The sequence below is a fragment of the Giraffa tippelskirchi genome, chromosome 6, assembly GCF_054371585.1.
Source record: "Giraffa tippelskirchi isolate mGirTip1 chromosome 6, T2T-mGirTip1v1.2.pri, whole genome shotgun sequence".
In the NCBI taxonomy this organism is placed as follows: domain Eukaryota; kingdom Metazoa; phylum Chordata; class Mammalia; order Artiodactyla; family Giraffidae; genus Giraffa; species Giraffa tippelskirchi.
Genome location: NC_137280.1, coordinates 107141233 through 107157335, shown reverse-complemented (window position 1 = coordinate 107157335; position 16103 = coordinate 107141233). Strand labels below are relative to the sequence as shown.

Below are 16103 nucleotides of genomic sequence, written 5' to 3'. Positions count from 1 at the left end.
TCTCTCAGCTTTCTCTACTACCACATTTCTTTCAGCTTTGAATCCAGTATTTGTCCCCATTTCCGCTCAAGGCCCTGCTCACTTCATGCTCTCTGGAGCCCCATAACCCTGGTGGGACTCATGATTCAGTCAGGTACGACTGAAACCAAGCAGGTAAGTTCCTCAGCTCTACTGAAGCTAGCAATTCCTTTTCAGTTACTGAGAGGATTTGAGGAGAGAACATATGCAGAGGGTCCAGCTCAGTGCCAGGCTTAATCAATCTGAGCTCCCTTTCCCCACCAGAGTGGCCTGGAGCTCTTACCCGCATTTCCCAGCACTTAGCACACTAATATAATTAGCAACATTAGTATATCTAAAAGGCAATTACCATTTAATTGCTCTGGCCCCAGCCAGCCTGAAGTTGCTCTCTAGTCACTTCCAATTTGGAGCTAGGGGGTTTTCAGTCTTACCCAGGCCAATCACAAAATCACTGCTTTGGAGAGAATTGAAACAACCTACAGGCAGCCATTGATTACGAGATAAAGGATTTTGTAATTTCCTCCATTTCGTTCTTTATAAAAATGCAAATATCAATTTGTTCCTGGCCACAGACAGTTTCAAGCATCATCTCTCTGTAACTTAGTGGATTATCCTGCTTGGCTAGAGCAGCGCCACCCTCCAGAGGGTGTGCCCTTCCCTCGTATGTGCTATACTGATCATTACAATAAATCAGTGCCCTCCTGTAGATCCAGACTTAGAATCAAGTTTCAGGCATCTCTTCTTAAAAGACATTGATTTGTATTACATACTCAATTTAAAGGAGTAAATGCCCTTCCCTCATCCTGCAAGATTTGTTTATCTTAGCGCTACTGTGAGAACTTAATGCCCAAATGAAGGCAGCGTGTTTTATTTCTTCTACTCCCACCCAACGTTGCAAAAAGTAACAGCAGCCTCTAATCATGAGGAACCCAAAGTAAATACTCTGAGATTTTGAATCCAGATCTTTACTATTAGAATCGCACATGTGTATTTGAGGAAACCTAGATTGCCTTAAGCCACGCGGAAAGCATTTACATCTGAGCCACTTTACATGTGATTGCAAGTTAAAGTAAATTCTAAATAACTTGAGCAGTTTGCGATTTGGAAAACAGCCTGGGCCATATAAATTCTCCCTTAGTTCTTTTTCTGTTAAATCTTATGCCAAAGTAAATCGAAGCTGTAGAGAACCTTTGAACTCCTCAGTTCTCAAATGACCTCAGTGAAGTTGGATTGGCAGAGCCAGTGTTTAGTTTCCAAAGAAAACTTTTTTTTTTTTTTTTTCTTTCCTCCTTGAAATGTACACAGGACAGTTACCTTCCTTGAGGGAAGATACAGTCCTTGGAGGAGGAGGAGGAGGAGATAGGTGGGCTTCCTGGGCCCCCCTACTCTGAGCCCTATTCCTGCCTCTCAGAAAGGGGCTTTCTGCCGTCAGCAGCTCATCATTGCAGTTCCAGGGGAGACTTGGGGTTGGCACCCAGGTTTCTTAACACTTCTGCTTCACAAGTCAGTCAGCTTTGCTTTCCCCTTTCCCTTTCTCTTTCCAAAAGATCTGTTGAAAGAAAAGGTCTGAGGTTCTGTGCCACCTCTTCCTGCTGGTTCTCCACGCTCAGTTTTCCTTTCCTGTGAACTGGAGATCAAAAATGGTTCTGGCCACATGGGGTCTTCTCTTGAGTGTTTTATTCTTGTACTCATGATCACACAGTTTATCACATTGTATTATTCATGATTTATTAGTTATTATTCATGATTTATTAGTTTATTAGTAACTTATCTTAAATGATATATGCATGTGTGTGTGTATATATATGTACACATATATATATACACACATGTAGTAGGTTTGAGTGTGTGTGTGCTAAGTTGTTTCAGTCATATCCAATTCCTTGCAACCCCACGGACTGTAGCCCACCAGGCTCCTCTGTCCATGGGATTCTCCAGGCAGTAATACTGGAGTGGGTTGCCATGCCTTTTTCCAGGGAATCTTCCCGACCGCAGGATCAAACCCACATCTCTAATGTCTCCTGCACTGGCAGGCAGGCGGGTTCTTTATCACCAGCACCACCTGGGAAGCCCCATACATGTAGTATGAATAATATATATTAACATAGCATTAAACTTCAGTGTGTTCTTACAACTAGACTGCACACCTCTTGAAGGCAGGGACAGTGGCCTCCATTTCTGTGTATCACCCTTGGAGTCGAGTACTGAGCTGGACACACAATAGTTCTTGGTAGACAACCAAGTGAGGCAGTCTTACAGACTCCTTAGCCACACTGTGCCATGGTTAACAAAAGCATTATCCATCAGTCAAGACAACATTCACAAAAATCAGTTTAACTCCCCTTATATTTTAATGTGCGCTATTTTTAATATACACGTTTAATATATACCATCAAGACAGATAAATAACCTTGAAGGAAAAAAATGACACTTATATTTTACACTTTTGCTCTGCTGCCAAGGAACATATTACATGTTTGCTAATCCTTTGAAAAACAAATGTTTATGTAAGCCTTTAGAGAAGGGGGTTTAAAAAACATTTTTACCCTTAGCCCTCAGCTCTAAGAGTATTTGCCATAAATTGTTACCATGTCAGCATATTTGAAAAATAGCATCGCATAGACAATTTCTTAATTCCCTACCGCAAAATTAAATCTCAAAGTGGCTGTATGTTGTCTGCTATTTAGGGTGGTTTTTCAATAATCTACAGGCTCACTCCAGATGGTCATTGTGCCTCTGCTTAAATATTGTCAGGAATGGGGGCCTCACTTCTGCTGCTATCAACTCTTTTCTCTTTCATGTAAGGCATCTTGAACTGGTGTACAGAATGTTTAAAGATCTTTATGAGATTCAAAAGTGTAAATGTCCTTAATGTATGTTATTATTATTGAAGGAGAAGGGAGAAGACTGCTATCCAAAAATCTACATGACTTGTGTATTATAAACCCAAGAAAACTCTTATCAAGAGGCGCATATTATGGGCTCTATAGGTTGGGTGTATCAATTGTAAATGATTAGGAAACTATCAAGAACTATCAACAGAAAACCCACAGTCTGACAGCACTGTGGAGAGGTAGTTTCAGAATCAGTCATACCTGACTTTGATTCCTGTATCCATTCCTTAGCAGCTTTCAGCAATTTGCTTTCCTCTCTGGTCTTTTATTTTCTCATTAGTGAAATAAGAATGATATTAAGGATTAAATGAGATCACATTTATAAAGCAGAATACCAAAACAGTGTTTGGCCCAAATTTGTGTTAAATAAATGGTAACCAATATGAGCAATATTATTGTGTTATTACTGTATTATTGTTATTGTTATTATTATAAATTCACAGGTGCCTGTTTGACTGCAGTTGATACTGAGGTAATGGGTGTTTCTTAGGGAAGAAAAATGTGATGTGGGGACTCTGAGTTGGCTACCTGTCTTAACAGCCAACTGGGGATAAGGAGTTTAATAGGAAGTGTCAGCCCCCAAGCTTATCTCCCTTGGGTGGAATTGTAAGGTCCAGCTTTCCTACTTGTTAACACTGCTATAAACCACTTACACATACCCTTATTGAAAGGGTTCAGTTCAGTTCAGTCCCTCAGTTGTGTTTGACTCTTGGCAACCCCATGGACTGCAGCACGCCAGATTTCCCTGTCCATCACTAACTCCTGGAGCTTGCTCAAACTCAAGTCCATTATATTGATGATGCCATCCAACCATCTCATCCTCTGTCGTCCCCTTCTCCTCCTGCCTTCAATCTTTCCCAGCATCAAAGTCTTTTCTAATGAGTCAGTTCTTCATATTAGGTGGCCAAAGTATTGGAGTTTCAGCTTCAGCATCAGTCCTTCCAATGAATATTCAGAACTGATTTCCTTTAGGATTGACTGGTTGGATCTCCGTGTAGTCCAAGGGACTCTCAAGAATCTTCTCTAACACCACAGTTCAAAAGCATCCATTCTTCACCTTTCAGCTTTCTTTATGGCCCAACTCTCACATCCATACATGACTACTGGAAGAAACATAGCTAATACTGATCTTATCATTATGTAGGTAAAATACCAGCTCATATCTTATCACTCTAGTCTGTATTTTTTTGGTCAGGCCAGTATTGTCCTAGGAAAACAATTCCTTCCCCACCAAAAGCCCTGAATTGCAGCGTTTGCTGATTTCCATGGTGTAAATACGAGATACCCAGTTTCAAGCTTCCAAGCGACTGCTCTGTAGTTGCTGAGCACAGAGTTGGGAAGAGATGCGTACAGTTGCTCAAGTCAGTGCAAGCTGGCTCCAGATCACCACTGGGTCAGAGTGAAGCATGTGTTGCAACAGTACAGGTTAGGATGATTGACAGTGAAATTTACAAGCATATAGAATAGAGGGAAAATAGTTTGTCCTGGGAATGACTAACAGAATTTATTCAGAAAGTGATTACTTGAGCACCATGTTTCAATACCATTTTTCTGTCCTTGCTCTGTACTCTGTAGTCATACTGAGGGCAGAAATCTTTTCCTAGCTGGTTGTGCTCAATTGGCAATGGGGTGCAGAGGTAGAGGAGTGAGTGGTGGGTCTCCTTAATGACTTCTGAATATCAGATTGTTTCTTTAACCAGTAGTTTAAAGATTTCGTCTTGGACATAGTGACCATGTTTGTAAAAATGTCTCCCTACCTCCCTTCCCTTCCCTTCTCCCTCTCTCCCTCCCTCCCTCCCTGTCTTGTTTATTCCCTTCCCTATGACCTCACAAGTATTTTCTACCCTCTCTTTTGCAATCCTAACAACCCCCAAGAGATCTTCAGAATGGGTAATAGTATTCCTGTTCTGCAAAAATGGTAGAGACATTAGAAAACTGCTATACTTCATAAATTTCTATCATGTTATTAATGTCATTGGTAATACATAATTTTGTTATTTGGAACCCTTCATTGTTATTCAGACACCCCCACTTCTTTAATATTTTTTGAGTGGAGAGGGTCATTTCAACCTCTGGCCTCCTTTCCTTTGTTGTCACACAGTTAGTTTTCTTCACTCCCTTATGGTTGTTGAAAATTGTATCACACTGTATCTAGGAAATTGCATTACAGTGCTATAAATACATTTCTGAGAACTTTTAATTAAGTGATGATACCTAGAACTTTCTCATTATAGTTAAATCCCTAGAGATGATAAAACAGAATCCTCTTGAGAAGCTGTTTTGTTTCCAGTGGCTCAGCGCTGGAACAAGCATAATTCTGTTCCAAACCATCTCTGAACTATTAGAGTGACACCAGTTGAGGATTGTGTCAACGCGGTGGCTTAGAAAAACCCAGGTCTTCTTACTGAAGACTTCTTAAAAGTTTTCCAAGTGCCTGATGACTCGAACTGAAGAAGAAGCCATCTGAGCTCACTGGCTCACCATTTACCATGAAGTCCTCTGTGGATGTGCTTGAAATCGTCACTTGCATCCTTCTAATCCTTGTGAGCTTTGTTGGAAACCTGTGTTTATTTTATTCTACAAGGAAGTGTATGACTGGGCGTCTAGAGACATCCTTTCTTCTGATTTTCAGTCTTATATTTGTCCACCTCATTAAGAACTTGGTGGTGAATGTCATGAAAATTGTTTATTCTTCTGGTGGCACGTTGGATTCAGCTGGCTGCAAAGTTCTGTGCTTCACAGCAGCCCTGACGACATCCCTGGCCATCTGGTTCATGTTACACTTTGCGTTGCTCTACCACCAGAAGCTGTACCAGACTGTCCACCCCTTGAGTGAGCCTCCAAACCTGGACCATCAGAAGCATTCCTTAAAGGTAGTTTCTGCACTTTGGGTGACAGGCGTGGCAGTATACCTCCCAGTTTTACTCTATACTAGAAAATCAGAATACCTGAATGCAGGAAATGATACAGACCCCTTGTCTACAAACAGGATTCACATGGATTGCCTAACTGACTTTGGAAACAAGCAAGTAGAGTTTTACTATGAGGAAGTGTTTTTGGTTCTGATTGATATTCTTCCTTTAGCTACCTTAGTATTTGTCTGTTTCTGGATGTCTTTTCTGCTTTCGGAGAGAAAGAAGATGACATATGGTGACATCTGGATTGGAGATGATGATTCAGAAATTGAAGTCCTTAGAGGGGCCAAGTTTAGTATTTTATTAATGTGGCTGATCACTCCACTTTGGATTTCTCATTTTGTCTTAGTCTATTTCTTGAAAGGCTTGGCAGCCTGTGTCTTTTTTCCAGCTGTTCTCACAGCCCTCTCTTCAGGCTTCTCTGCACTCAGTCCTTTCCTGCTTATGCTGGTGAATTACAGAATGAAGTTGGTGTCCTTCTGCGATGCCAAAGAGAAAAAACCCACACCGCAGCCTTCAAATGTTATTCTCTCTCCATATGCTTAATGGCAAAAAATCTCTGCTTTAACTTTGGGGAGTCAGACCAAACTTCCACAAACCTCATCAACAGATAATTTCTGAAAGAAGGACTAAAAGACTGACTTCTCAAAGAAAGAATTCTGAGGGAAACAGTGCAAGAAGAAGATATTGAACCTGAAGTTATTATAAGTTGAAGAAAGTCATCTCAACATTTGTGATTTCAGACAATACCACAGTTTTTAGTGTAGGACCCAACAATGATCATAGTCTGGAAGTGAACTCAACAAACAATGTATTAAGTATTTACTCTGTGTAAGATAGTCTGTTAAAAAGCAGCATATTGTAAAAACTGAGGATTACACTGCCTAGCTGAATTCCTTTAAAGGTACTTAACTGTAATCTTGTATTTTCATCTTGTGTTTTTTCTTAACATGCTATGACATATATTGGAAGTGCATTAGTTAAGTATACAGTGTTCATTTTTGCACTTTTAATCATGGTACCTCACCTAAACTAGAAGCAGATTCTGTTCATTTGCCTTCCTCTAATTATCTTTAGTAAATTTGGCTGGAGAAAACCATTGGATGAAACAATCAGTGCTTGCTAAATCATATTCTTTCTGTATGTACAGATGTGCAAATATTTGGTTACTACAGACATTTAACCTGCTCTTCTTACTTAATCACCTTAACATGCAACTTTACTCCTCTTCAGAAAAAAAGAGATATTTATTTTAAGAGACTTTATTTCCTCTTTTGGTTATTAAGTTGGTACATTTAATTGGAAGAATTGATAAGTATCCATAATAATCTGTTTTTCTGAATTTGGATTTAATAAAAATAAGCACATTATAATTTAAAATACATGACCAAGATTTTATCTTTTACAGTTAGCCAGTGTAACCATTTGGACTGCTTCAGATTCAATAAATAATAATTTTATATATCTTATGATGCATATATGTTGTATAAGCATTGAATTTTAAGTTAATTTTTACTAGATTCTTGCATTTCATTTTCCTTCTTTATGAGTAGACTTGGGATTAATTGCATTATGGTTCTAGTGACTGGATGCGCCTAAGTTGGGATTTTTGTTCTGAAAAGGCTCCTTCTAAAATTTTAAACCTGGATCTCATAAACAGGAGAAACGTAGAACATCTTTGTTGCCATGAAGTGCTATGGAGAAAGAATTTTTAAAGTAACCAAGGCCCAAATTTTGTAGGGTTTGGTAGGCCAATGTCTTGTCCCTTGTATAGCACTGAGAATTAAAATACACACACACACAGACTTAATACCTTCTGAGGTTTCTGGGTGGTCTTCATGGGAAATGCTTAGTTGAGTCCACTGAGGAAGTTTAATCAGAAGAGCACTGTGCATGGATCCTGTATAATGAAGTTAACATATGTGGAGATGGGGGATGTGGGGAAGAGGTCACCATCTTTTAATTAAGTGCAGATGTAGCCGAGGCTGGGACCAGCCATTGATTTCAGGTAGTAGTTCTCAAATGTGGTTCTGGGACCAGCAGAATTGTTATCATCTGGGAACTTGTTAGACATATAAATTCTCAGGCCCCAGCCCAGAGCTACAATTTGCGCAACTGGACCTGGCAACTTGTTTTTAATAAGCCTTCTGGTTGATTCTCATGCAGGCTGAACTTTGAGAACCGCTGGCCTAGAGTTACTCAGAAGTTTAATCCTCACAAACAATGAGAAGCGTAAGAACGAAGCCAAGATAACGGACACCTGATGTAGTCTTTAATGCTCCTGTACACATTGCTGTTATGTCTATTGCTCTCTAAAACGGGAATCAGGATTGTCATCTGTGTTGCATACATTCTCAATAATAATTTCCAAACAAATCCACTGTAAAAATCAAGCAATCTTTGCAAAATCAAGAGGAAAGCATGACCACTTCAGGTGTGCCAAAAATCTGGAACTTGGATTTGGAGAGTTTCCGGTACATAACTCAGTAATGGATCTAGTTCCATAGTTTCTTTCCAGAAGTCAGTGCAAGACATGGCTGGCGGACACCCAGGCTCGACTTCCCAATGCTGAAAATGTTTCCTTTTCCTCCTTAGACATTTTCTTTTGGTTTGGGCCTCATTAGGTCACAGATTTGTCCTTGTGGAATTGATGTTTTCATCTACAACAGAGAGTAAATCATATTCTTACTGAATGAACCACATTCCAGTTCACATTTTAAAATTATTTTCACTTGAACTCTCTGACTCTCTTTCACTCTCTTCCTCTCCCTTAACCTCCACATTTCGTCTACGTTCCTGGTAGGATCAGGATAATAGATGAAATAGAGTAGAAGGGAAGTTCAACAAAGGTTGTCATGGCGGCACCTTGGAGAGGGCTCAGAGTTGGCCAGGACCATCCTGAGGTCTTGGTTTGGGACCTCACAGAATCTCTGAATTAGAAGGTCATCTGTCCCTTCTTTCAATGCAAGATTCTCATCTTTTTCCCTCAGAGAATCCCTCCAAACCTCTGAATGAACAGTTTCTTGCTAGGGTGGTTGTAATCTTATCAAGGAGCCCATTCCATTTATGCCCTTTCCAAACACCATTAGTAGGAAGTATTTACTGAGACTGGAATCCCTGAGACCTCCTTCAAGAAGTTTGTTACTCTTGAAGGCAAATCCTCCTCTTACCTGATGGCTTTCTAGGTTCTTAGAGAGAAAGGAGTGCTTTTCTCTTCTCCCTGTTAGACATTTCTTTAGCCATGCCATGTGAGGCAGAGCTTGCCAGCCACTGGCTGTCTTGACTTCTTCACTCTGTCTTGGTATATTCCAGTTTGCCTGTGGCCTTCTTAAGTAATGGCAGCCAGCACTGAACACAATATGTGTTCTCTTGTATTTACATATGTTTATATTTTTTCTACATTCTTTTTGTCTTCTCTCGTGTAGGTACTGTGAACATGGATTCTTCCCTTCCTCTTCCAAAGAGAATTTTAAATATTAAACTCACTTTAAATCTCTCTCTCTCACCCACACACACACGCACACACAGACAAATACAAATTTAAAAGTACCATTGCATTAGGGCTTAAAAACGAAGGTCCTTTCAGGCTCTAAAATTCTGCTATAAGTTAGTTCATTCTCAGTGTCAGATTTTAAAAATAATGAAATATCCCCAAATCATTTGCAAGAATTTTAAATTATAGGCTAAGGCTCAAAACTACAACAAGACCATATTTTAAATCAAATATACTTCATTTTTTTGGAAAAAATCTACAAAGAAATGCAGCCTATACAGTGGTGTTTTGCTTGTCTTTCCAATAAGACATATGGAAAGATGGTCATAATCAAATTTTCTTTGAAGATGAACTTGAGGTATTAAACCAACTGGCTATGGAATATAATGCTTTATAAGCCAGTTCAGGGATACCTGTGGATAAGGTATGTTAAGTAGACAAAGGTCTATATACTTTCCTTTAAAGATGATCATGCCTACCATTCTCTTTAGACTCTACTGGAGAGAGGAAAAAGCAATTTATTTGGAGTTACCGTTCTTGAACACCCAAGACAGTACAGCTCAGGACTGAGGATGCCTATGGAATTCTGGTCTACATGGTTCAGAGACACAGTCAGGTTTTAGGACAGTCTAAGATGCAAATCACTGCAGATGGTGACTGCAGCCATGAAATTAAAAGACGCTCACTCCTTGGAAGGAAAGTTATGACCAACCTAGACAGCATATTAAAAAGCAGAGACATTAATTGTCAACAAAGGTCCGTCTAGTCAAGGCTATGGTTTTTCCAGTAGTCATGTATGGATGTAAGAGTTGGACTATAAAGAAAGCTGAGCGCCGAAGAATTGATGCTTTTGAACTGTGGTGTTGGAGAAGACTCTTGAGAGTCCCTTGGACTGCAAGGAGATCCAACCAGTCCATCCTAAAGGAAGTTAGTCAGTCCTGAATATTCATTGGAAGGACTAATGTTGAAGCTGAAACTCCAGTAGTTTGGCCTCTTGATGCAAAGAACGGACTCATTTGAAAATACCCTGATGCTGGGAAAGATAGAAGGCGGGAGGAGAAGGGGACGACAGAGGATGAGATGGTTGGATGGCATCACCAACTCAATGGACATGAGTTTGAGTAAACTCAGGGAGTTGGCGATGGAAAGGGAGGCCTGGCGTGCTGCAGTCCATGGGGTCACAAAGCGTCAGACATGACTGGGCAACTGAACTGAACTGAAAATGCAAATCAGAGGAGCTGTGGGCTTGATCCCAGGAAGTGGTTTGTCTGAGCTCGCTTGGCCCTTTCTGTGTAGGAGTACATCACCTTGGCCAAAACATTCCTTAGCTTTGCCATCTTTAAAATTGGAAGGATATGATTGCAAATTGTGATACACATCCTCTCATGGGTGTATGGACTTGTAATAAAGTCAGATAAAATATATTGAATATAAAAAAAAAGATATTGAAGGTGTTTTGAGAAAGTAAATTGTCTGATACAAGTGAAGTGTTACTGGGTTGGCCAAAAAGTTTGTTCAAGTTTTTCTGTACAATCTTGCAGCCAACCCCATACTTTACCCCTGCAGTTTGGGTAAGCTGAAATAAGGGAGAAAAAGCAAACTTACTACCAGAAGCCCTGGCTGCATGTGAGGCAACCACAGAACCTCTCTGAGCCTTGGTTTCCTTTGCTCCATGAAGGAGATTGTAAAGATATTTGTCTCCTGTGACTTTGGTGAACTGTGAGTGAGAGAGTATATGTAAAAGCACCCAGACCTACCCCTGGTATAAAGTTTGGCTTCGTAAATCCTTGTGGTTGTTCAAACAGGAAATGTAGCTCCCCTTTCCTGGAGCTGGAGCGGGCTCAACACATTACATTAAAGCCTCCTGTTTGATAGCAAATACTCGCTTGTACTTTCTCCAGACATGCCAGAGAATTCGTTATTCCAGCACACGCTCAGTTTATACTCTGACTTTGGAAATATTCTCCTGCCCACTGTGCTTATCGACCCACCCCAGCTATCACCCTTCAAGACCCAGTTTTTGAAGCAAAAACAGCAGCAGGTGTTAAATCTGTGTTACCCATCTTTCTGGAAATCCTGCTTCAGGATTCTTCTCACCTCCAGGCCTCCGCCCGTACAGCAGCTCTACCCAGAACGCTTCCTCCTGCCCCGTCGACTCGCTCACCATTTGTGCCCTCACATTCTTCAGCTGTCAGCTTAGACCTCACCTCTACTGGGCACACCTCCTTCATCTACAAGGTCTCAGTTAGGTGACTCAGGCTCCTGTGTATTTTTTTTTAATTTTATATATTTTTTTAAACACCAAAAACATTTTGTATTGGGGTTTAGCCAATTAACGATGTTGTGATAGTTTCAGGTGAACAGTGAAGGGACTCAGCCATATGTGTACATGTGTCCATTCTCCCCCAAACCCCCTTTCCCATCCAGGCTGGCACATAATATTGAGCAGAGTTCCCTGTGCTATACAGTAGGTCCTTGTTGGTTATCCATTTTAAATATAGCAGTGTGTACATGACCTTCACAAAGTCCTTATCTATCCCTTTCCCACACCCTCCCGGTAACCATGAGTTTGTTTTCTAAGCCTGTGAGTCTCTTTCTGTTTCATTTAAGTATGTTCATTTGTATCATTTCTGTTTAGATTCCAGATATAAGGGGTGTCACATGATACTTCTCCTTCTCTGTCTGACTTACATCACTCAGTATGACATTCTCTAGTTCTACCTATGTTGCTGCCAATGTCCAGCTCCTGTGTATTTATGTGTCCCAGCAAGGACCACAGTATATGGTAATGGCCTTTTTTCCTGCACCATTTCCTCCCATACTGGCCTGGAGAGTGTAAGTGTATAGTGTAAGTCACTCAGTTGTGTCTGACTCTTTGCAACCCCATGGACTATCCAGTCCATGGAATTCTCCAGGCCAGAATACTGGAGCGGGTAGCCTTTCCCTTCTCCAGGGGATCTTCCCAACCCAGGATCAAACCCAGGTCTCCCGCACAGGCAGGAGGCCTGGAGGGTAGTGTTGGTCTAACCTAACGTGTTCTCTCTGGAACATGCCGTAAATGAAGACAAGGATGAAATCTACACAGTTTGTGCTTCCCTCCCCTCTCCTCATGTGTACTTCTTGGCTCTCCTTCAGTTACGTCTTTCCAGTAGAAATTTCTTGCCTCTATCATCTTTCTGCTTCAATACTAGGCATTCAGTGACTGCCATGCCTCTGGCCACTGTTGAATCAGAGTGAGAGAAACTGAATCCAACATTTGGAATGAGTTGCCTCCTTGCCAGCCAATCTACTGAGCCAACTGGGGACGACATTTCATATATTCTGCTTTTTTCCACCCAAGCCTTCCAGTATGCAGTTTGTGATTTTTTCTGAACTCTTGTTATATGAAGGAAAGAAAGTTCAATATCTACACCTAGGCTTTTAAACTGAAAATGTATCCCAGTACAAATTTGGCTGTGTGTGTCAGGGTGTAGGCAAGTGCGGTGTTTTCCCAAGCTGTTGGTGAATTAAAGACTAAAGAAAGAAGCTGTAATGCAAATCAACCAAGGTTACCTCATCACCAAATGTACCCTGCTCATTTATTTTGACAAGCCCAACTTAACTTTTAATTACCAGGCCTCCTAGTACACTGGTAAAATGTAGCAATAGTGACTTTGGCAGAAGAGGAGAAATCTGTGTAACATGAGCCTTCAGAATGAGTCCATGCTGACTCCTTGTAAAATGGAGTGAGGCAATTCATTTTAAGAAGAATTTCAGTAGAGCAGTTTATGTGATCTGTGACTATAGTCGCAAATCAGCGAGCCTTTTATGAGCCAAGCACACCAGAATGTGTACATTAAATGAGGGTAGTTCCTCAAAGAAATTTTGTCGGCCACTCTAAGCCATTCATTACCCAACAGATTTTGTAAGTCTTCATTTGGAACTATTTTCAAAGTCAATTTTCAAGTCACTATAAAAAAAAATTGAAAATGTCACTTGAAAGTCCTAATACTGGAGAGGGGAGGCTATTTTTTAAATTGATGCCTACTTTTAATTATTCAGTTGGACTCTTAGTTACTTGGAGCTCTTTCCTAAATTGAATCTTCCCTTGAAGGAAGCAGTCAGGCCATCACTGAGGTCACCCATGAGAAGGTGACATGGCGTTGATAGACCTATTAGGGTCAGAGCCCCTGCTGTACGTTTTAATAGGCACTGGAGGGACTTCTGTTCTTGGCAGTTTATCAAAACTCTGTGCAAGTAGGGGAAATCCTACAGACGTGCACAGTTGATGCTTATTACTGTACTTCTTTATTCTCTTCCCCTCTAACTGGCATCAGTTTGGAGTTTGGGTCAAGTTTCTCTGGTGCCTTGGACACATCAAGAGAAAGGGTGCATCACGTCACCAATAGCTTCTACGTGGCATTTGGGTCCCGGCCACCCAGTCCTGTGTCCCTACATCCTAATATTGGTTTTCCTTCCCTCACTGTAATTTTTCTCACCCAAAGCAGTAGACTTAAGCCATTGGAAAATGTTTCCTTTCTCTGCTTTCCCACTCCTGCCCACTCTCCACCTTCACCTCTCCACCCTGCCCTAAAAAAGAAAGCTGAAACACATGACATACATCCCTCAGTGCATAACAAATTAAAACTTGCCCATGTCAGTGACGAGACAAGCCCAACTGACCTTGAAATGGAAAGATTTCAACCAGTCAACAGTATCTGAGGGCAGACAGATCTTGTAAGAGGTGTGCTTGAGGGGAAGGAAGTGGGTGAAAGAGGAGAAAAGGAACCTGGGACTGAAGCTTGTAGGCTCAGGGCTGATGGAGTAAGGGTGCCATGCAAATTTATAAATGACTGGACTCTGAGATCCCAGAGGGGTCCAGGGCCAACTATGATGTATAGCAATAAAAATCTCATGTAAAGGCTTTTCAGCTGGACTGCCCTTTCTGGGGAGGCTGAAAAATATTTTCCACTGAGGTGTCTGTCGACCCACTCTCGTTGGCCTGGAGCCGCTTGGCTCTCTTGGGTCCAAGCTGCCAGGCTGGCCACACAGAAGATGGTCACGGTCTCTTTTCTGGACTTGTCCTTGGCATAATGTCTGCCCTTCCCCCCAGTCACAATAGTGAAGTGGCACCATGTAACTGCACCACGCCAGTGACCACAAGGCAAAGACCTCTTCTTCCTCTGGTTGTAAAATGAAGGAAATGTAACCCCCGCCTCCTAACATTTTATTGCGTTGGTGAAGGTTTCCTTTCTTTAATACTAAGAGATGACATGGAGGCTGTGGAAAAGCACATATTGTGACATGCTGGTAGTTTATTTGTGAGAAATTGTGTTTTACTGCTTTGTGGTATGAGAATTCCAAACAATTGTAGAATACAGTTTCAACCTTAGAATACAAATGAAGGAAGTATCGTTTGGCGGGAGGCACCAATAAGAAAAGCGGGTAGGATGGCCCTTAAGGTTTAATCCTGGATTCCTCTGAAGGGTCAAAGGCTGAAATGCCCCCAAGGCCATGTAGGATGTGTGGATGAGCAGAACTGATGGGAATTGAGGGGGGAACCTGAGGAGTACATGTCCCTTAGACAGGCAGCGGCAGCTCAGCTCCAGCCGATTATTTATTGTGGGGAACACAGACCTGTGCTGCCAGAACTTCAGGTATTTTTTAAGTGAAGCCAGAAATCCAGAGTTTTATGTGAAATCACCAAAGGTCTACAAGCTGGCAACAGAGTCTATTTCTTAGAAACACTGCTGGGGCCAAACACATCACATCTGTGGGCCAGACTTGGCTCCTGGGCCTTGGGTGTGCCCTCTGTGACTGTTCATTCCATCAGAGCTCATGGGGCCGTCAGAAAAGGGGGGCTCGCTGGCTTCTACTGTGGCTGGTGTGGGGGGGTGGGTGGAATGGTGCCCAAAGAGCACAAGGAGGAAAGCACATCCCCAGCCCAGCTCAGTTTCCTTACTGTGTTGGATTAGTTGCAATGGCTGCTGTAGATTTGACTCTGTTCCCATCACATCCCTAATTCCTCACAAGGGAGTGCTGAGGGTCCTGTGTGCCCTGTGGAAGGGCAGATGGGGAAGGAAGAGACGATGTAATGACCACTGGGACAGCCGTGGGCTCACCTCGGCTGAAAGATGGAATTGATGCTGGGAATGTGACCCGGATTTGGTGAACCGCAGAGATTTCTCTACCTTATAAATGAGGATGTAATAATTCCAGAGTGGCCCCTTGAAAGAAAGAAGCATTGAGACTAGACAGAAGGAATTGTGTTGTAGATGGCATTAGGCGTGTTAAAGGAGATGGCTGCATGTGCGGGTCCGTTGGGAAGTAAAGAAGAATACTGTATGCCTTGGACCACTTAATCTGAGGCGGGACCATTCAACCTACTGAGATAAATATGGCCTTCATGTAATGGACTGGAACTGTTGTAACACTTATGTTCCAGTCTGTTAGAATAAAGAATCTCACTGTCGACCTCCAAGACCAAATATAAAGATTTTTCTCATTGTCATGATTTATATTAGCCACTGGATATGTTCCATTAGAATGTCTATGCTCAAATGCAAATTGTTCTTCATAATCTCAGTAACACCTCAAAGATTCAATGACTGTTTGTTAACTTTAGTTAAGATGTGATCATTTGCATTTTGCATTTAGTTTTATATATTCATGTATTGAAAGATCCACTTGTTCCCCAGCTTTGACTCATGCTTTTCCACTTCATCTCATGTTTCCATGCTTCTGGTGATACTGTGTTTGTCTGTACCCCATCCTAACACCCAGAATCATCTTTGTGTTCACCAA

The 16103-nt window shown here is 41.5% G+C and overlaps 2 protein-coding genes across 15 annotated transcripts in view; both read left to right on the top strand.

Moving 5' to 3' along the window:
- SNCAIP (synuclein alpha interacting protein) overlaps window positions 1–16103 on the top strand; it is a 162011-nt gene that overhangs the window by 65302 nt on the left and 80606 nt on the right. The window contains exon 3 of one of the 14 annotated variants that reach the window (XM_081499038.1): window positions 36–153. The exons of the other annotated variants lie outside the window; for them this stretch is intronic. The gene's annotated coding sequence lies outside the window, so the exon portion shown is untranslated. The remainder of the gene's footprint in view (window positions 1–35; window positions 154–16103) is intronic. 14 annotated transcript variants of the gene reach the window in all.
- On the top strand, window positions 5100–8663 carry LOC145509765 (uncharacterized). Its single transcript, XM_081499051.1, has one exon. It carries the CDS (start codon window positions 5402–5404, stop codon window positions 6371–6373), a length of 972 nt encoding a protein of 323 aa, XP_081355177.1. The 5' UTR covers window positions 5100–5401; the 3' UTR covers window positions 6374–8663.

Coding starts and splice junctions, on each gene's coding strand:
- LOC145509765 (XM_081499051.1), top strand. CDS start 5,402: ATGAAGTCCTCTGTGGATGTGCTTGAAATCGTCACTTGCATCCTTCTA.